The following is a 22651-nucleotide window of genomic DNA, read 5'->3' as shown; positions in this document are numbered from 1 at the left end:
GTGGCAGACCTCTCCTGACCTGCCCGCTGCTCCCCTCAGCAGTATACTTCATAGATCTGCCTGTTCTGTTCCCCACTCTGTCTCTGGTGAAGCCTCTTGCCGCCCCTGAACTCTGGCCTGTATCCCAGCTCTGTGTGCACAAATAAATAAATCTTTAAAAAAAATCAATTTAAAAGCACTCTATTAAGGTACAATGACATATCAAAAGCTATATATGTTTAATATATATATATAACTTGATAAGCTGAAAATTCTTCAAACAATTGGAAATGATATCAGTGTAATTCATGACAATAAACACTAAAAAAGAAAAATAGTAAAATATCATATGTATACATGGAGAGGAATTCAATATCTAGTCACAAAAAAATCTTAGCAGATTAAGAATAGAAAGAAATGTCCTCACTCTGAAAAAGGCTATCATAGAAAACCTAATATAATCCTTAATGGTGAAAGACCAATATTTTCCATTTGGACAGGAATGAGACAAGGAATTGGCCTCTTATCAAATCTATTAATTATTGTACTGGAGTTTATTTGACGCATGAGAAATGCTTAACACCATTAGCTTTCAGAGAAATATAAACTAAAGCCCAATGAAATATCACATTCCTATTAGAATAGCTAAAAATAAAAAAAATAATGCCAACACTTACAGCTAGGTAAGTAAGTAGAGAAAGTAGATCAACCATACTGGTGGTTATAGAAACTTAAAAAAAAAAAAAAGCATTTGACAATTTCTTAAACACTAGACATGCAACTACTATATAGCTCAGTGATTGCATTCCTTGGCATTTATGCCAGAGCAATGAAAACTTCTTCACACACAAACAAATATACACGAATGTTCATAGTAGTTTTATTCATTGGAAACAATCAGATGTTCTTAACAAGGTGAGAAGCTAAAGAAAATATCCATTCCATGGAAAACTACTCAGCAATAAAAAGAAGTTAACTATTGATAAGGAAACATCCAGATATATCTCAAGAGAATTATGCAGTGAAGTCAGTTCCAAAATGATGCATACTATATGATTTGATTGCTAGCACACACTTGAAATGGAGAAAAGAACATTAATGGTTGTGACTATAAAAGGGAAATTCCAAGTATCCTGTGGTAATGGAAATGCATCTATTTTGGCTATGTATCAGCATTATATCCCAGTTATAATAGTGCACCACTGGGGTGGATTAAACGATTGGGAGTTACTGAATAAATGTATATGGGGTCCCTTTCCATTATTTCTTACAATTGCATATAAATCTATAATAAACTTAGAGTAATTTTTTTTAAAAAATCAAAATCTTTTGGCAACAGTTTTGAAAATAAGAAACACTTGGTCACAAATTGAACTAGAAATAAGGAAAACATGTACACTGAAAATTATAAAATACTGCTGGGTGAAATTAAAGAATGAAATAAATGGGGAGAGATGCTGTTTTTGGATCGAAAGTCAATATTGGTAAAATATTGATTCTCTAAACTGAACTATCGATTCAATGCAATCTTAATCCAAAATTGACAAACGTATCCTAAAGTTTACATGTATGAAAAGGTAAAAGATCTATTGCAGTCAAAACAATGTAAAAATAGAACAAGTGGCAGTCTTACACTTTTTTACTTTAAGACAGGATAAAGCAGTAAGTAATCATGACAGTGTGGTATTGCATAAAAGGGAGACAGAACAATAGAACAGAGTTCAAAAAATGATCAAAATATAGTTCAATCAATTTTTAACACAAATGAAAAAGCAATCAGAGGAGAAAGTATGGTCTCTTCATAAAATGGTACTGGGATCAGTAGGTAACCATACACAAGTAATGAAGACCAACAAAAACAAAAATCTTCAAGCCAAATCATTTGCCCAGATAAAAAATATTAATCCCAAATAGATGACAGGTAGAATATATAAAATACAGGAGGGGAGGAAACTTTCAACATCTTGGATTAGATATAGATTTCTTAAATACCAAATCGAAAGCAAGATCTTGTGAATATATCTACTTACTTTACATTCTGTATCCCACCTCTCTTCTAAATACTCTTTGTTTTATTACCATTATCTTTTGCCAAGATTACTATTTCTGTTTCCATTTCTTCTTTACGTCTACTCTCACCTCTTCCAATCATTTTCACAAGTGAAAGATCTCTTCAAGCATATGTTTGCTCAGTTCTTTCCTTAAAACTCGTTACTAGGGGCTCTCCCCCATGGTGCAGCAGGTGAAAGCACTGCACTAAGAAGCTAAAGCCACTTCAGCATGAGTTCAATTCCCAGCCCCGGAGGTGATCCACATGGTGCGGCAGACCTCTGAGGACTGCTTCCCTCAGCAGTGTACTTCATGAGTTGGCCTGTTCTGCTCCCTACTCTGTCTCTGGTGAATCCTCTCACTGCCCCTCCACCTCTGGCCTGTACCCCAGCTCTGTGTGCATAAATAAATAAGTCTTAAAAAAAATTTTTTTTAGCAGATTCTAGTGCCCAATAGAATAACATGACTCAAAGGCCCGAAGTGATGTACTTCCTTTCTCCAGTTCTCAACTTCATCCTGTATTATTTATCACCTTCATTTATCATGATCTAAACACATCTGACAATCAGTTTCTATAAAATGTCAAACTTCTCTAGTGTGGCAATTATGGTTGTTCTTTCAAAATAAATTGCTTCTTCCTGCTTGACTATCCAACTGACTAACCCATACTTACCTTTACAAGCTCAGTATGAATATGTCACTGATAAAGAAAGGCTTTCTATGATCCACAATGTAAATAAATTTATACCCCAAGAATATCACATTTGCTGTTTCTTTTGCCAGGAAATCTCTTTCCCCTCTTTTTGCCAGGGAATGTCCTTCCCCATATCTTTATATGATTCATTCCTTGATAAAATATAGCAATTTACTTAAACATCACTTCTCAGAAATAACTTTCATAAGTACTTGTTTTAAATACCATCCTTCTTCCTACATTTATAGATGGAATATAGAAAAACCAAATAAAGGAGCTGACAAACACAAACTGTAAAATGAAATTTTGCAACCTAAACATAGATCTTTTCCTTTCAGAGGGGGAAGACGGGGAGGAAAAATGAGAATGGGGAAGCAGTGGGGGAGACTGCAATGGACTTGGGTGAAGGACTACCGGTGCTCCAGTCATAGGAGTATTACACTATCTACATCCAAGTGGAGAAAACCTGGAAGAATGTAGAACAATGGTAATTCAGTAAGAATAAGTTAAAAACAAAACAACAACAACAACAAAATCTTCCTATGATTCTTTAACCTCATACCTTGCTTTATTTTTTCACCAAATATAAAATTATATTCTGTAATTATCTGTTTGCTTATGTGTAATCTTTCTCTCTGAATATAAACCTACTAAGAATAGGGTTTTTCTCTTGTTCAGTAGAGTCCATACTGTTTGATATATAGTAGGACTCCAGGAATCAACTGTTTGAAGTTAGGAGCTTAGTCTTGTAGAAGAGAGAGAGACATAAATGAATATGAAACAGTAATATAAAGAGGTAGGGGAAAGAATGATATGCACAAAGGATGTAGCAATGGTTATCTGCTTGGTGGCCAATAAGGGATCTTCACACAGGAGACACCTGAGTTAGATTTTTTTTTAATTGAAGTAAAAAATAACGTTGATTTACATTATTTTTCATATTTTAGGAGTTTAGGATCCCCTCTACCTCAGGTGCTATCACCATAGTGTACTACCACAGGAGCACAGTAGTATATCCACAGGAAATTCTAGGTAGAAGGTTTATATGTACGGTCATAAAAGGAATGGAAGAGAAGGCATTCCTACAGTAAAGAAAACTAAATATTTGAAAAAGAAAGATCCTTCTCTGATTCATTTGAAGGAGTGGCCATAATATTTTACTTGCACAAGATGCCACTCTCCCATTTCTATACTCAATTCTACCAAACCTGTAAGATATAGGTCCAAATACCATTTCTGCTACAAAAACTTTCTTTGTCATCCTTTTCCCCAAAGTCCACATATTATAATTCCATCTGATTATTTGTAACTTTTTTCCTGATTATTTGATTATTGTACCTGTGTTATTTCTCCATATAAGCCTTTATACTGCTTGGTGTCATGTAGCAAAAATAAATAAATAATTAAAAAAGGTGTGTGGTCATTTTTTACCTTTGGCAGCAGTTGAACTTTTAAAGATTACTGTTAAATCAAAGAATCGGGGTGTGAACCTATTTTAAAATCTTGTATTAGAAATTATGAATGAGTTTTTCTCCTTTGGGGATCTTTTGACTCAATATGTTTAGATTTCTCTTCCTTATCCCAAATTTTTAATCACTTATTGATATCTTTAGTACTATCACACTTATCCCTTCACATATATTTAGACTAATGGCGTTGCTGGAATTAATTATTAAATAGGTCCATGCGGACAGAAAATGTATTCTAAGAATTAAGAATTCTTAAATTTCACTTCATACACAAAATTCCTTTAAGACTTAGCATGTAGTTTTACAAACCAAACAGATATAATCATTTCAGTGTTTATTTTTCCTCATAAACTTCTCCATTAAGCTCTCTAAAAGAACTCTTAGTTATTAGTGGTTGGAACGTAAAATTCTCTCTTTGTTAAAAGCTTCTTTATTCATTTTGGTTTCTTGATACAGCTCAAAGATTACTCATTACTACAAACTACAGTAGTTCACTTAAGAAACTGATATTATCTAACACTATCAGGAACAAGCGAACACTGATGCTAAAACAGTCATTTCTTCCAGGATGTACATTTAGTAATTAATAGACACAAGGAGTTATTTTTGTTTTTAATTAAACTTAAAAGAAACCCTATTCAACAAACTAATATTCTTATAAAGTAGCAAATTTTCTTTAAAATATTTCAGAAATTAGTTTACATAGGTAAACCACTGAGCAAAAACTTGATTAAAGTTGGGTCTTAAATATTTGTATAATTATTACTTTATTCTTCATTTGTATTTGAAATACATGTATTAAAAAAGAAAGCCCCTCCATTATTACATGAAACAAAGTGAAGTGAGATGAAATAAAAAGATTTATGTGCAATAAATATTTAAAAATGTTTCCCATGTAGCAGTCAGAAATTACTATGTATAGTGTCTTATCTTTTGTTACTTTTTATCACCTATAAGATAATATATGTACAACATTGCTTTACATGGTTATATTCTAAAGTGGAACAAATAAGAAATAAGTAGCCTTCACAATATCATTCAGTAGTAATTGATCTTTCTAACCATACTGGAAGTGTATTTTACAGCAATATATGGACACACATATATGTATAAATGGAACACAACATATATATTATCTTATATATTACTATTATATATATATAATTGCATTTTAAAAATACAAAATAGTTAAAGAACATAATTTTAAATCTGCAAAGTAATTTCATCACAATTACAAAAAGATCTATGGAGGTATTTTGTACTATTTTTAGTCTTTCTATTTTTGACATTTTGTAAACTTATTTTTTCCTCTCCCATCCCTTTTCCCTCCCACCATAGATACTCCCTTTAAGCAAAGTACATCAACAATCCTCCCACGTTCAAAGACAGCTACATCTGTTGCTCTTTTCCATTGTTGAAAATTCCTTCCTTAATCCTATTTGACTTTATTCATGCAAAGGTCATCCTGAATTCAACAAATGGAGAAAGGATGGCAAAGCACACTGTTGAATTCATGGCTGAGAAAAAGGCTGTTATGGAACATGTAAGTAACCGCTCACACTGTCTCAGAAGTACTTGATAAATATCATGAAGATTTTCAATCTTGAAATGTTATATGGATCATTACTATATTAGCTAAACATCCTAAACAGTTATAATGACGATTTTGATAGTATACTGCTGTGTCTTTTTCCCTAAATAACCAAATGTTGAATGCTCACACTACTAACTGTGTATAGCTTCATTAAGCATGAATTAGTAATTCAGGGGATATACTCTAACCCTATTATCACCATTAGTGTTTGGCAAATGTAGCCTTTCTGTTGTAGTTGTTTCACCTTCAAATGGTATCTCTAATTCTTTTAATTCTCAAAATTTACCAATGAAACAAAATTACTATATTCACCTTAGAAAATAAATTCTCAATTCCAACAAGCAGCAGATGAGTCTGGTTGTGCCTTAAAACTCTTTTTAAAAGACATTAATTATGAACTACAGCTATAATATATTATGCCACTGGCCTTTTACTTTATTCTAAATATAGCTCAAATCTATAATTTACTACTATTCCTATATATCTGACCAAAACTAGTAGACATTAATAGGAAGATTAAAGCAATCACTAAAATAAACTTGACTAAAGAAAGATTTATGAGGTGAAGATAATTATTTTTAATATGCCCATAACTCACCATGACTAAAATGTGGGAACACTTACATATATTTATGTCCAAGTTTTTAAAAAAATGCCTGCCAAGTCAGGAAGAATCAAGCTCAATTAGTTTCAATCAATCAGAAAGAGGTTACTATTAATCTTATGGCTTAATAAGAAAAAAGAAATCTTATCTATAATACTTTGTGTTCTTAGCTTTAAGTGATATTTTCAGTATAAGGCAAAACTGGACACAAGAATTAAAAAAAATAAATTAATTAACCATTTCTGGGTATTCACCCAAAGAAAACAAAAATGCACCTCCACATTACTGCAGTATTATTTCCCATAGCCAAGATATGAAGCAACCTGAATGTCCAACCAAAGATGAATGGATAAAAAAATGTGATACATATATACAGTGGAATATTATTCAATCATGAAACAGATGAAATCTTGTCATTCATGGAGGCACTCTCTCAAAGTCACACAGACAAATAGATATTTAAGCTATAGAGAATTTCCTGTCCCTTCAAAGAGACTCAGACTCTTCTGGCCTTTCTCTATATGTTGAATATAAAACATAAAAACATCAACTTATAAATACAAAAAAAAAATGGAGCAGGGTCTGAGGGATGGGAAAATTGGGTGAAGAGGGTTAAAAGATATAAACTTGCAGTAATAAAATAAGTGATAAGGATATAATACATGCCTTAATGAACATTTTAAATTGCTAAACTACATACCGTATAAACTCAAACAGCTATTAAGAACATTTCATTGTTTTATAACATAAAACAATCTAGTAAAGAAGCTAAATTTTGCAAGATATTTTAATACACAGCTTTCTTTATTTTGAAAGAATAATATATGAGTATAAATATAAACAAGCTGATATCATCTATCAAGTTCATTAATACCCAGTTTACTTCAACTTCACAAATTCAGCAGACGAAATTCTAGCAAATGATGTAAAATGAAGATAAAATTTCTTCATTTTTTTTTTAAAGATTTATTTATTTATGCGTACAGAACTAGGGTACAGGCCAGAGTCGCAGTGCGGCGAGAGGATTCACCAGAGACAGAGTGGGGAGCAGAACAGGCATATCAGTGAAGTATACTGCTGAGTGGAGCAAAGGGCGGGCCAGGAGAGGTCTGCCACGCCATGTGGATCACCTCCGGGGTGGGGATCAAACTCATGCTGAAGTGGCTTTAGTTTCATAGGACTGTGCTTTTAACCCGCTGCGCCACCAGGGAGGGCCTCATTTTAAAGAAGGTACTCCCATTTAAAAAAATGCCTGGGTTTTAGTTTTGTTCAATGAATTTATAGTTTCATCAAACAATAAAAATTATGTGGTTTTAGTCTCCATTTTTATATTTCTTATATTAGAAGTGGCTTATAAGACAATAATTTCTCTGTTCTCCCAGCTTTTGAGTACTATAGTTAAAGCACTGTAGAACCTTTAGATATACTAGCAACATCTAAAATTTTAAAGTGGCTTCCCAAATTACATTTTTATAAGTAAAAGACCTTTTGGCAAATAATTAGTTAGATTGAGTAAAAATACTAATAGGTTTTGCCAGAAAATATGACACACTTTCCAGTAGAAATTGACATAATGATTCTGCACAGAGAAATAAGTCATATTTAAATATTTTGGAGACTATAAAGCACTGTATTAATATAAGGAATTATAAGCATACAAAGGGAAATTTTGTCAACTGGTTAGTAGTCATGTTTCTTTGAAACAATGTTCAGTTCACACAGAAATAGGCTCAAATAAACCAAGGTAGAATGTTCTATGTTGAAAAGACTCAAACTTTCCCTTCCATGATTTTCTTAAAGAATGTTCATGATCCTAGCAGCTGGGAACTGCTATCACCTTCAAGACTCTTCCAGATAGTATTTACAAAGAATTCCATTAATGTTGAAAGGTAAAAAGTAGCAGGCATTCTTTCACCGAGACTGGTATTAGCTACTGTCCTTTGATTCAGACCCAGCCTCCAAATCCACACCCAGAAATTCTAGCAAGAGTATAAGCTTTCATATTATGACAGAGCGAGAGATCACACAGTGACTCTGGATGGAAAGGTCCTTTATTCTCAAAAAGGGACAGGCACAGAGGAGATACTTAAAAAATAAATAAATAAAAATCACAAAATGTCTGTGTTGCCTATTTCCCTAATATAATATGTCATGTGCCTTAAGGCTATATGAGACAGATTCATTTTCTCCTTACAGCACTTGATATCCCTTACCTGATGATGTTGTAGTCGTAGTCCCAGTCCCAGTCCCACAGCTCAATCTGTGATGCCCTTAGTCTAATGTTATCTGAAGTCAGGCTGAATGCTCAGTTACTTAGTTCATCTTCTCTGTGAAGTTAGTCAATGAGTTTTCACCTGGGAAGCTCAATAGGCCAGCACCTCCTGATCATCCTGAGCTTAGACATCCCTGAAGGATGTTTAAGGATCATTTTCTTAGAGATTCCATTGTTATTTCTCTATATTTTAATTTTAATTGCCTACTTCAAAAAATTATTATTTCCCTAATTCCTTAAAAAGGAATTTCACCATGTGGGTCAACATTTTAGATGAAACATGGGGAGAAGAATGGAAGGGAAAGCTAAAACCGGGAGAAGAATGGAAGGGGAAGCTAAAACCAATTCATTGCTTACCACAAACTTCTTGTACTCTTTTTGTCTATTAAATACAGGACCAGGATGGCTTTTCTTCCTTCTTACATGCTTATTCATTTCCTCCTCTTTCACTCCCATCAATCCATTCAACAAACATTTTACTGAGCACCTACTGTAAGTGAAGCATCATTCTAGGTTTTAAGGATATAAAAGTAAAGAAGACAAAAGTCCTTAATTTCATGTACCTCACAAATTGTGTGTGTGTGTGTGTGTGTGTGTGTTTGTGTGTGAGAAAGAGAGAGAAAGGGGAGAGCTAGATGATAAACTACACAGGCAGACAGTGATTGGGAAAAGGGGGAAGGCCTCATTAAGAAAAGGAATGAATTAAGGCAATGAGTCATGTGAAAACTTAGGAAATAGTTTTCCAGGTGGAGTGAGAAACAAATTTAAAGGTTCTAAGACTAGAATGAAATAGGCATGCTTAAAATTTTAAATGCATAGAAATTTAAGAATCCAACTATGTTAATATCTAAGTTTTCCAAAAGCAATTAAGAGTTGAAGACGTAAAACAGTTTCCATTGCTATGCAATAGTAGCTGCTGGTGGTGAAAATGGTAGGTAAATAGTGTTCAATGATCTAAATTATGGGGGGAAAAATATCCAAATTATTATACCAAATCATGTGCACATGAACAACTATATTTTGAACTTCACAAGGTACTTTTGGCTATAGGAATGGTCCCAATCTGTTAGTACTAGAAGATATATTTTATTGCAAAGTAATACTATAAACTTTTATAAAGGTTTACAAAGTAAAACTACAAATCTTTTCTAAATCTGCATTCCAAAAGATATTATTTGATCTACTCACAATATTATCAATATTTGACTTTTTCTGCATGATATTAGAATTTTTTCTTTTTAAAAAAGATTTATTTTTATTTATTTATGCATACAAGAACTGGGGGCTGTAGGCCAGAGGTGTGGGGGAGGAGATGTGAGAAAGGATTAACCAGAAACAGAATGGGGAGCAGAACAGCCATATTGACTGAAAGACATTGCTGAGGGGAGCAGCAGGCAAGACAGGAGAGGTCTGTTGGGCCATGTGTGTCAGCTCCCTGGCCAGGGATGGAACTCATGCTGCAGTGGCTGGTAATAGTTTGATAGTGCTGAGACTTAACCCCTTGTGCCACCAGGGAGAACCTAGAATTTTTTCTTAAAGATGAGCAACGGGTTAAAACACAGCACTATGAAGTTATCCACCATCACTGCAGTACAAGTTCCGTTCCTGGCCAGGGAGCTGACCCATATGGCATGGCAGACCTCTCCTGAAGAGCCCACTGCTCTCCTCAGCAGTGTATTTCAGTAGATCTGCCTGTTCTGCTCTCCACTCTGTTTCTGGTGAATCTTCTCACCCCTTGCACCTCTGGCCTGTACCCCAGTTCTTGTATGCATAAAAAAAAAAAAAAAAAAAAGATAAACCAGTTCCTGGGATACAAACCTAAAATCAAAAGAAATGATTTTTTTACATGCAGGTATACAAAGAAAAAGCTTATATACTGCTAATTAATTTAGGGAATAATATACAGTATAGTATATAAGGGAGCCAATATAGTATAAAAATTAAAAAATTAGATTACAACTCTTAATCTAGGTATTAAAGATTTCACATGTCCCATAATAGTTTGGCCTTCTGTATATAACGTAGTTAAGGAATTCTGTTACCACTGAAAATATGTCCTAACTTCTTGCTTTTATACAATAGATACAAACAGGAAAAGAAATACTAAGCCATTTTAGGATATCCAGCAGTTCCATTAACTCAATAGTACTGTGATTGTTTTTGAAATTTTTCTCCAAGTTCAAACATGTCACGCTGTTCTTCAAGTCTTTCAAGCTGGGACTTAGAGTTTAAGTAAACACAAAATCTTCATAAAAATTATTACAGGAGTTCAAGTTGATTGCAAATAAGTCTTCAACACACTCAGTAGTAAAAACCAAAAATTTCTAATAGTTAAGTTAATTTTCTATTATAATTTCTTTTTTGAACAATATGCTTCTTGAAAGTACTATATATTTTAAATTTCAAATACATGGCTTTGTTCTAAGCTATTGTATTTTTAAAAAAATTTCTAAAGTAATTGCCTTAGAAGTAAAACCCATATATACCATCAACTAATCCATGACAAAGGTGCAAAGAATATGCATGAGAACAAGGAAAACTTCAATAAATGGTTGTGGAAAAACTGAACTGCCACATGCAAAAGAATGAAACTAGACTATCATCTCACACCTTACACAAAAATCAAATTAAAATGGATAAAAGACTTGAGCAAAATCTGAAATCATAAAATATATAGAAGAAAATATAGGTAAAACACTCCATGACATAAACCCCAGAAACAACTTTGAGGACTCATCTCCAGAAGCAAGGAAAACAAACGAGAAGATAAACAGCTGGGACTACATCAAACTGAAAAGCTTCTGTACAGAAAAACACCAAAAAATGGATCTACTATGTGATCCATGGTTTCACTGAGAGGAACCTACCCAAAGACAAAAAAACAGTACCTCACAAGGAAACCTGCACTCCTATGTTTGCTGTAGCACTGTTTACAATAGCTAAGGTATGGAAACAACCTAAATTCCCCAGAATAGATGAATGGATCAAGATGATGTGGTATATATACACAATGCAATACAATTCAGTGATCAAAAAAGATAAACTCATGCCATTTATATCAACATGGATGGAGCTAGATGCGATTCTGCTAAATAAAGTCAGAAGGAAAAAGATAAATACTGATGGTTTCACTTATAGGTGGAATATAGAGAAGCTATATTCCATTTATATGTGTAATACAGGAAAAAGCCAAATTGTTTAAGCTGACCATGGAGCTAAGGTATACGGCAGGGGAGGATGAGAAAAAGGGGTCAAACTAGGGGAGGCAAGAGCACAAGGGCTACAGTGATGCATTACAGGTGCTATGGTGGTAGGAGAACTATGGGGACTACACCTGTGGGTACATATCAAATACTGCCCCAAATCAACAATTTGAGAAGACAAATATATTTAATTTAAAAAAAAATGGAAACCTGACAACATGACAATATATTAATGTTTGAAAAATCAAGGTGTTTGTTGTTATCCTAGGGAGTTTGGTATACATCTGAAATATTTTATAAGTATGTTAAAGTAGTAAACTTTAAAAAAAAGAATTAAATCAATTAATTAATGTGATAATACTGGTTTACATTATTATAGGTATTTTGGAAGTATAGGTCTTCCTGCCCCTTTCAGATAGAGTTACTGCAGCTCTCCCACAAGGTTGCTTTCCAAAGTTGTGGTTTTCTCATTCTACACATGCAGAAGTCACAGGTCTGATGCACTGGTTTTATGAAGCTGCCTAGGGTGTTAACATGAATTATACTTGCCAAATAAGTATCTGGTTGTTATTATTACTTTTAGTTGGCTCTTTTTCATGAATGTTCTTAAAACTAAGTAGTTTCAGATAATAGGTGGGAAAATTAGTCATCTGCCATATAGTGCAGTTTAGAATCTTCTTATATAAAAGAATTGTGGCATAATATCCTTTTATTATTCAACTAACAACTAACTTTGCCTCTTAAACTTTATTTGAACTACTGTCTCCTTTTCAACTTACAAATAAGGAAAATAATTGGTTAAGAAGTATATGTTATTAAGCACCAAAACTAATAATTTTATAATGGAAATATTTCACTCTTTCTAAACAGAATATTGTAGATTCTTTCACACTAACACAAGGTTGTCAAATGACTAACAGTTTTACTAGTAAGCTTTCACTATGCAGAATCTTTGGGAACTACTGAATGATAGTGGTATCTTTTCCTTCTGGTGAATAAGCCCCAGATTACAGTGTTTCTCAGATGTCATTTGTCATATTTTATTATAGCTAGTAGGCCATTAACTATAATCTTCCTTATTTCATATATAATTGTGTAGTTTATCAGTTCTAATTTCTTTCTTTTACTTCCGGAGAGAGTTTGGCAATGGTTTCCATATAAAATCTTACATGAGCTACAACACAAAAATGCATAAATGTAGATTGTGTTGTGGAAGTGGAAAAGGGGTCCATCAACTTGCCTTGAAGGCTCTACACTTCACCTTAGAACATTGGGGTACCAAAGGTACCCCACCAAATAGTTTAATACTACTGGTCTAATCAGTGAATGAGTTCCCCTATTTTGGGGGATGATTTCTTTTTTTTTAGGAAATGTCATCTTATATTTCAAACCAAAACACAACAACAAAAAAGATTTGGATCCACCCTGGTGGCACAACAGGTTAAAGGGCAACACTGCGAAGCTAGCCACAAAAAAGATCTATGGTCTCATTACTTGGTAAAACAAAAATAGAAATAAGCATGTATAAGAATAAAAATTCGAAAAATATAAAAGAGTAATGAGAAAAGGAAAACACATGCTTTCCTCAATATGATGCAATCAAGCCTCATCTCAAAAATAATCAATATTAAGTCACTTGTGATTCTTTGCCTGATGTATAAGAATATGTATACTATGTGCATATGTACATATGTATGAAAAAAGCTTTTAAAATAAAATTTTATACATATAGAAGGTATCCTACTGCATCATGGGCTTTTTTTTTTTTAACCATTTAATAACTTATCAGCAATCTTTAAATTTTTCAGGTGTTTTAAATAATTATCAAAAGTAACTTTCAGATCAGTAGGTTATGTAAATATATGACTGCTTTTAAAGTAATGTAAAAAATAAGATATTACACAGGAAAACTTAATCATCATGTCTAACAATGTTTCTATGAAAAACATACTTAGAGTGCTAACTTAGAACTGGTGGGATTTTAGACTCAGACCTGAATTTTAATCAAGATACTATTAGTACTAGTTTTAAACTAGGACTAAACTACTAAGGTTTAGTTTCTCATGTGAAAAGGAGATAATAGTATTCATTTAAAGGTTGTTCTGTGGAGTTAATTTGCCAGGCACTGAGAAGGCTGTTAAATTTCTTTCCATTAACCTATCAAGTGATTCAGGTTCCTTAATTAGTTTCATATTATATGGACTATAGACAAAGATGGGGCAGGCACAGGGCAATGAGGGAGGAGAGATTCATTCAGGGAGACAAAGGATAGTTTTAGGTGTTCTTGATAGTTAGAATGAATCAAAGACATAAATGGCTTCTTGACTGTGATTTGGTAATAGTTATTGTCTTTATAAATTAATTTATTTAATTATACATTTAAGAACTGGGGTACTGGCCAGAGGTACGGGATGGTGAGAGGATTCACCAGAGACAGAGTAGGGAACAGGCAGATCAACCGAAATACACTGCTGAGGGGAGCAGCTGATGAGGCAGGAGAGGTCTGCCAGGCCATGTGGGTCACCTCTCTGGATGGGAATCAAACTCTTATTTCAATGGCTGCCAATAGCTTCATAGTGCTAACACTTAACCCCTTGAACCATCAGGAAGACCCCAACATCTTTATTTTTGTTCTTATGGTCATCTCCTTTGTTATATATTTCTATCACCTGTTAATTTCATGTTGTGTCTCACTCACCTAACCAAATGCAATACATAATTTAGTCCTACTCTCTTCCCCTAAAGTTAAATGATTTAAAAAACCTCTGGAAACCAGGTAATTAAAAAACAAAAACACCCGAAAACTCACCCCTGGAATGGCAGGGTCAGGACCTTAATGAATTCACTCTCTTAAAGCAATGAAGTACAGACAAACCAACCAACAAACAAAAAACTATTTCAGAACTGTGGCATTTAAAGAAGCCATAAAATGAACTGATAATTCAAAAAGAAATTATTGAACTCAATGCCCTTAAGAAAACATTAGCACAAGCACCTGTGGTGGAATATGATATAGATACCACTCAAGTAATAAAAACACCAGTTCTAATCTTCTCTCGATTGACTGGGGGATCTGCAACCTTTACTTTAGCCTAAAGAAGAATTAAAGTTCATCTTTCTTTTGCATAATTACCTGTAAGAATGAAATAACACTAACAAAATACCCCATGAGTAGATGGGCAAAGATATTTACCTCAAAAATGGAAGAGATCATCTATACGCAATAAAACTAAAAGCTTTAGACTTTCTCACCATGTTTTGCCTCTCCCTATACTCATTGTGCATAAAGATTTCTAAAACGAGTAACACTGTGACAAAAGTTGTAACTTGACATATATCAGAGCGCCAATATTAAAATTCTTCAGCATAGCATTTCTCTGAAGTAAACTTTAATCTTTCCAGTACATTTCTGCAAAAGATATTTCCACTTCTGTATTTGTTTAAATTGTCTCTTACACGTAGATGCTTAAAGTACTCTTTCTCTAAAGCACCAACTCTACAATTAGAATGTCTTTTTCTGATTTCAAAAAATAGCTTTTTAAAACAGATCTTAACCTGAACTATACAGTCTAAAGTTATAAATATAACTATAAATTCACAGCTTCCCAAACACATACACTATGTTGCAGGATAATGGATTCACTTGGATAATTCACTTTTAAATCATCACACATCTAACAATAATTATTCGTAACTTGAATTAAATTTCATGTGGGGGAAAGATCAAACGTTAATACATTTTACTAAAATAAAATCCTACCTTAGGAGAAGTAGAGAGATCTCTTCCAGAAGAAACAGCTGTATTTTCATTTACTCTTCCTGTCTTTGGTAAGATGGCTGGTGGGGCTGGGGCTTTTCTTTTCACTCTTTTCTCAATTTCTAGTTCCTGAATTGGATTTACCAAATTACTTGGAGGAGGAGTTGGCTTAGGTTCATAAAATGGATTTGATCTAAATGAAAGAAAAAGTACTGCTGAATGTCTCTTAAAATAGTTTAATGCTCACTACAGTAATAAAAAATATTCATTTATAAAACTACAAAATGATGAAAACAATGCAGAAAAACCCAAATCAGTGATAACCTACAATTTGGAATAATCACTCTTACATTGTTAATCATTAATAACAAAAACTTTTACTTTAAAATGCTTTGAAAAAGCATTTTAAACATTTTGATGCAAGGTTACGTTCAGCTCTTATACATAGCTTCCTAGAGAATTTTTTATAATAGTAAATTCTCCATTTTTCCCATACAAAAGGAAACGTAGAAATGTTTTATTTTTATGCCCTCCCCACTAAACATTTATCTTCTTGCATTTTACCTCCTCCTTGTCGTTAATTCCCATTCTCTTTATAATACATCTTTTAGAAACTATTTCAAGGAGACACTGAAAATATATCTATTTCCGCATTGTACTTAAATGATGTTAGTTATGTCGTGAATTCTAGTCGTCAATTATCTCAGCACTTTGAAGTTAACAGACTAATGTCATTAAAATGCTCTTTTGTAAGTCATCTTTTATCCTTGATTGTTGTTAAAATCTTCTTTATTTCTGGTTTTGAGCAATTTTACTATGGTGTGTCTAGCTGTGAATTTCTTTTTAATTTACCATGTTTATATGTCTTATATTTTCTGAGTCTGAAGATACATATGTTTCACTAGTTCAGAAAAATAGTCATTTCTTTGGTAAAATTTTTTGTTTATTCTCTTACTTAAAAAACTTTATTGGCGGGGGCCCTCCCTGGTGGCATAGTGGGTTAAAGCACCACACTGAGAATCTAAAGCCGCTTCTGCATGAGCTGGATTCCCGCCTGCCCCAGGAGGTGACCACATGGTGTGGCAGATCTCTCCTGACCCACCCGCTGCTCCCCTCAGTAGTGTACTTCGTAGCTCTGCCTGTTCTGTTCCCCACTCTGTCTCTGGTGAAGCCTCTCACCGCCCCTGAGCCTCTGGCCTGTACCCCAGCTCTGTAAGCACAAATAAATAAATCTTTAAAAAAAAAAAAACTTTATTGGAAATATGTTGAGCTAAAAGTAAATATTGTTTAAAGATTAAAGATGGTGTAAAATATAACTAAATAAAAGTAATTTTAAAAAATCAGTGTAAAGAACAAAAAAAGAAATATGTTGAGCTTTCTTCTTCATCTTTTCACAAATTTTACTCCTTTTATGTTATATTCTGGATAGTTTCCTCTTATCTATAATCCACTTTACTTTTTCTCTCTTCTTCTGTGTCTAATGTTCAATTCTCCATTAGTTTTTAATTTCAACAATCAGTACTTTATATGGCTGTGTATATATAATACCTCAGGTGCAGAGGTTTGAGTCATCATTTAAATGTATTTATTTTATAGTTGATCTGATGAATCTATTATTTGAAGTTCTTGCATGTATACTCTTGGTGTTTCTTTGTCTCCAAACTCTCTTATTAAAGTGTTTCCTTGTGTATTTTGTAATCCTAGAATGTGAGTTCAAGGATTAACCTGAGGAAATCCTGTATAGCTTGACCTGGGAGTGCCTCTCTTTATAGTGTTTTATGTTTGTATTTGCCAAGTACTTTAGGAGCGACTTTGTATGTTATTTTCTTGGCTTGGGGGTTTCCAGACCATCCTGCCAATATAATGTCAAAATACAAGTGAGTGGTAGAAAAGGCTATCATCCCCTCTACATAGATTCTAGGCTCAGTCAAAAAAACCTTCCTTGTTATCTCTCACTATGAGTGGATAGAATTTTTTTCTAACACAAGTATTAGTACATATGATTAACCTCCTCCTTACACATTATAAACTATTGTTTTGGTTTTCAGTATCAGGTTATATATTGGAGTATAATAGTCTATGTACAAAATAATAACAGAAATTCTGAGTCTATAAGCCTAAGGAACAGATCACCCACACATAGTGATTATACCAAGGAAATTCCACAAAGCCTGTATTGGTCTATGCTACCAAGTATCAGGTTCATTTAGAACTATAAACAGTTAAAGTTTTACATACTCTCTCAAGTATGCTTAGACCATGAAATGGGAAATTCATCCTAATGTGGGGTGTTACTCTTACTCTGTACACATGGAGTCAATTAGTGTCATGTAAGTCTTTCCTTATTATCTGGGGGGTACAGCTTCAGACTCTCTCTCTCAACTCTGCTAAAGATAGTTTTTTTTTTTTAATGTAGTAGAAATGGTATCTACACCAAAACCTACTTCTTGTTCATCTTAATATGACTGTGCATTCAAGAGAAAAAAAAAAAAGAAATAGAAATGTATTTGAAAAAGCTTTTGAGATCAAAATAGCTATGCCTAGTGACCTATACTTGAATTACTTGCTTCACATTCCATGTTTACCACCTGCAGATGAACTTGGAGATATTAAATAAGAAATACTAAAATAAAAAGGTGTTTTGCATGTGCTCTCAGAAGAGGGGTAGAAAAGAAATCACATCTAGCCTGGAATCGACAGCTTAGTATAATGTTGCTAAAATTTATAAGATACTTGTCTTGTGCTAAAACCTTTTAAATGTCTTAACTCATTTAATCCTTAAGACAATTTTTTTCCTACTATTATTGATAGTCTTGCAGTTCAAATGAAGTTATTTATTTATTTATTAATGGAGATTTATTTATGCTTACAGAACTGGGGCACAGGCCAGAGGTGCAGGGGCAGATTTACCACAGACAAAGTGGGGAGCAGAACAGGCAGACTGACAAAGCACACTGCTGAGGGGAGCAGTGGGAGGGTCAGAAAACGTCTGCCACGCCATGTGGGTCAACTCCCTGGCTGGGGATTGAACTCGTGTGGTTGCTTTAACCCATTGTGCTGCCAGGAAGAGCCCGAAGGTATTTATTTTTAATTGAGGTAATATTTGCATTACCCCCCCCCTCAGTATTAGCCACCATGGTGCACCCACCACCAAATCACCCAGTATGCTTCCTCCCCTCTTTTTACTTGACTGTTCTCCACCATCTACTGTGGATGCTTGATTGAAAGCTTTTAAAAATACTTGTAAGGAAGTAAAAAGTATTTACTTACTAAATACTTTAGTAAGGAAAAATTACTTAGGAATTAGCCTAACTTTCACATTCTGTTGATAACCTGTGATTTAAACAATTTATTTTAGAGCTTTCTATATCACTGTGAATAAATATTATGTTTATCTTTGTACATAATAGTTATATCATCATGAATTAAAAATTTATCAGTCATACTAACTGGAAAAATTGAACAGAATAATTTTAAGCCACATTATTCACTATTCAGAAAATGATTCATTCAGGACAAAGAACTATAGAAAGAAAAACAAATGTTGATTACAGGATTAACAAATACAGTGAAAAAATAACAAAGTACAAAGCAACGGGTAAGGTGAAATCTATGGCCTTCCTCTCACTTTGAAAACTTATGTTTCTTTGGAAAAATAAAGACAAAAATTCAATGACAACTTTTGAGAAATTGATACACAACCGTACTTGAAGTAATTTCATGTTGAGCCACAAAAAAATAACTTCATAAATATTTGGAAAAATTATTGCTTATCAGTTTCCATTTTTCTACATAAACTGGAAAGGTTGAGTTAACCCCCAAAACATAGAAAACTGAGAATTCATGTGATTGCTAAATGTAAAGGCCATAAAGGGCGTATACATTCTGTTGGTGCTGATGGATATAATGAGGTACTGAAGGTTGTTTTACACATCAAGGGACTCAGCACTTCTCATCTGGGATAGTTTTATGTTGGAGGATACAGGATAAGTTTGTTAATGGAAGATGAGTCATAGCAGCTTTTCCCTTGATGAAAAGGTCATAAGTTTATTGAAGTGAGAACATTTTGCGGAAGATTTCTGCTATTGATTTTGGACCTAAACATTTTTGAAGAGATGAAAAATATAAATAATTAAAGTTCCTCCTGGACCTTCACATTAGTTAAATAGCATTTTTAAAAAATTTTTGTGTATATTACTATAAAATATGCTGGGAGTGTTTATAGGTTCCCTCTGGTAACCTCAGATGATTGAGCAATTTAGTGTTCTTTATTCATGGGAAACTTGTAAAGACTGTGACTTTCATGTGGAATAAAGAATGGTCAAAAGGAAACACCCATTGATTCTGATTTTAGTTTTTATTAAGGCATTTTAAAAGTTTAAGCAAACATTAGCTGTTTCTTTAATTTCTTAATAGGAGAGAGCAGGGTGTGTATGAGTATGTTGTGTAATACTATGCATTTTGGAATGACTGAATGCTTGTACTTAAAGTTTGCATTTGCATTCAAATACTTAGGTGTGTGGCTATTACTCAGCACCCACACCACCCATGAGAAATTTTATTTTGATCACACATTAGTAATTTCAAAGAAAACAAACATAATAGTTAGCAAGAGCTGAGGCAACTTTTCAACCGCTATATAGTGATTAATTAGTACTGAAATTTCAACCTGGGTTTAGAATCAGATGATTATTATGATGTAATTTTAAGTACTTATAGGAGGTCAGAAGTTTTTTAGATTTATCAAAGCCTAGTCACGCCCATGGAAGCATGCAGCACACGAGTTGTTAGCCATGCCTTGTCAAATGGGAAAAGGGTGAGATAAGTAGTTCCAGAGAGAAAGAAAACAAGTCAACAATCCTGCTTTTTCAAACAAGTCTTTCAAATATTTGAACCTGATCACTATAGTTCTCTTAAATCATCTCTTTTGTAAATCAAACAGTCCCTATGCCTCAATCACTGTTTCATTTGATGTGGTTTCTGGATACCTTAATGACTCTTGGTCTACTTTGTTAACCCTTTGAATCATCATGCCCCTTGTAAAGTACAGTGCCTAAGTGCTCAAAACAAGAGCACTGAAGCACAGGAGAAATATGTCATTTCTCTCTTCACACAAGATAATTGCCCCAACTTTCATGCATCAAAGGAGGTTTTTATTATCCTCTTCTCAGCCATATAGCTATGTGTTGCTGACCTGACATTTCTGTCAGTCATGCACTACTATATGACAGTGCTCCTAGTAAGCTATACCATCTAGGTTTATGTAATTACTCTCTATGGTAATTGTACAACGAAGAAATCGCCTAATAATTTCTCAGAATGTATCTTTATCATTAAGAATCTCATAAGTGTATTCTATATTCTGAAAAAAATCTCATATTAAATTCTAAAATAGAATTCTAAATTCTAAAATAGAAAACAACTATTTTCCCAAAGTCTGAAATGTTAATATACTAAAATTCATATATTCTCAAGGTTCAAAGATCTCTATAGCTTCACTATAAGTCAACGTGATTATCATTGAGATTGTTTTAGTTATTTTTTTAATAATAGTTTATTTTTACATCACTTTGTGTATTTTCCCATCTCGGTTATAATCCCCATGGGCTTCCCATCACCAAGTCACCTGTGTGCCATGACCACAGTCCATTGCATTTCTCTCCCCCCACTGTTTTTGATCTTATTCCCCATTCCATCTCTGTAAAATGTCTCTGGTATATAGTTGTTCATTATTATTTTTTCCCATGCTCCTGCTATGAGTGAAACCATTGGTATTTTTCTTTTTCTTTCTGGCTTATTTTACTAAGCATGATCCCTTTCAACTCCATCCATGTTGCTGCAAAACACATGTGTTTATATATATATATATTTTGGTTGTTGAGTAATATTCCATTGTGTATATGTACCACATCTTTTTAATCCAGTCATCCACTTTTGGGCATTTGAGTTGTTCGATGTCTTTCCTATTGTAAATAAAGCAGCAATAATCGTGGGGGTGCAGGTATCTTTTTGAATCAGTGTTTTTGTCTTTTGGGTAGATACCTAGGTGTGGGATTGCTGGGTCACATGGCAGCTCCATTTGTAGCAGTTTGAGGAAACCTCCAGTTTTCCACAGTGGTTGTACTAGTCTGTTTTCCCACTTGCAGTGCAGAAAAGTTCCTTTTTCTCCACATCCTCACCAACACTTGTTGCTGTTAGTTGTTTTAAGATATGCCATTCTCACTGGTGTGAGGTAGTATCTCTTGTGGATTTAATTTGCTTCTCCCTTATTATAAGTGATGTTGAACATTTTTTCGTATGCTTGAGGGCCATCTGCATTTCCTCTTTGGAGAAGTGTCTTTTTAGCTCTCCTGCCCATTATTTGTTGAGGTTGTTTATTTCTGTTGAGTTTTATCAGTTCTTTCGATATCTTTGTGATCAATCCTTTATTGCTAGTTTTGTGTGAGAAAATTTTTTCACAATCAGTGGGATGTCTGTTTGTCTTTTGCAATGTTTCTTTTGCTGTACAGAAACTCATAACTTGATGTAGCCCTATCTACTTATCTTTGCCTTCACTATCGTTGCATTGGGTGCTGTATGTTCCAAGATGTTACTTAAGTGTATGTCGTGTAGTGTTTTTGTTATTTTCAATGTGCAGACTGTTGCATATCTTTGTTCAAATTCAACCAAGAGGTATTCTTTTGGGGGAATATTTTTGTATACAGTATTTGAAAAGAATTCTACTTGTGAGTGTTCATTGTTACTATAGCAAAATACCATTAAATTTGTAAAATGACGATATCCCGTGAACTTGCTAAATTTACATTTTAGTTCTAGTCAGTTTTTTGGAGAGTCCTTATGATTGTTTATAAAAAGAAATATGTCATCAGTGAAAAAAGATAGGAAATCGTCAAGTAATACTGTGTTTAAGAAACTTACAACAGTACTTTTCAATTCCCCACTCAGTATTTGTGCTATTATTCCATATTTTATTTATACACATATTAAAATACTCAGAACTTGTTATTTATAAAGTCAGTTCTCTTTCAAA

General features: G+C 33.6%; 1 protein-coding gene across 8 annotated transcripts in view; it reads right to left on the bottom strand.

Moving 5' to 3' along the window:
- Nucleotides 1–22651, bottom strand: part of EHBP1 (EH domain binding protein 1) — a 403255-nt gene that overhangs the window by 116019 nt on the left and 264585 nt on the right. For all 8 annotated transcript variants that reach the window (XM_012731519.1, XM_012731523.1, XM_004691438.2 and 5 more), the window contains one exon: nucleotides 15625–15814. In XM_012731519.1, the coding sequence (XP_012586973.1) occupies nucleotides 15625–15814 (190 nt within the window). The remainder of the gene's footprint in view (nucleotides 1–15624; nucleotides 15815–22651) is intronic.

Source organism: Condylura cristata, unplaced genomic scaffold (assembly GCF_000260355.1).
Source record: "Condylura cristata isolate star-nosed mole 26May11 unplaced genomic scaffold, ConCri1.0 scaffold00031, whole genome shotgun sequence".
NCBI classification, from domain to species: domain Eukaryota; kingdom Metazoa; phylum Chordata; class Mammalia; order Eulipotyphla; family Talpidae; genus Condylura; species Condylura cristata.
This window is presented reverse-complemented; position numbering and strand designations above follow the sequence as displayed.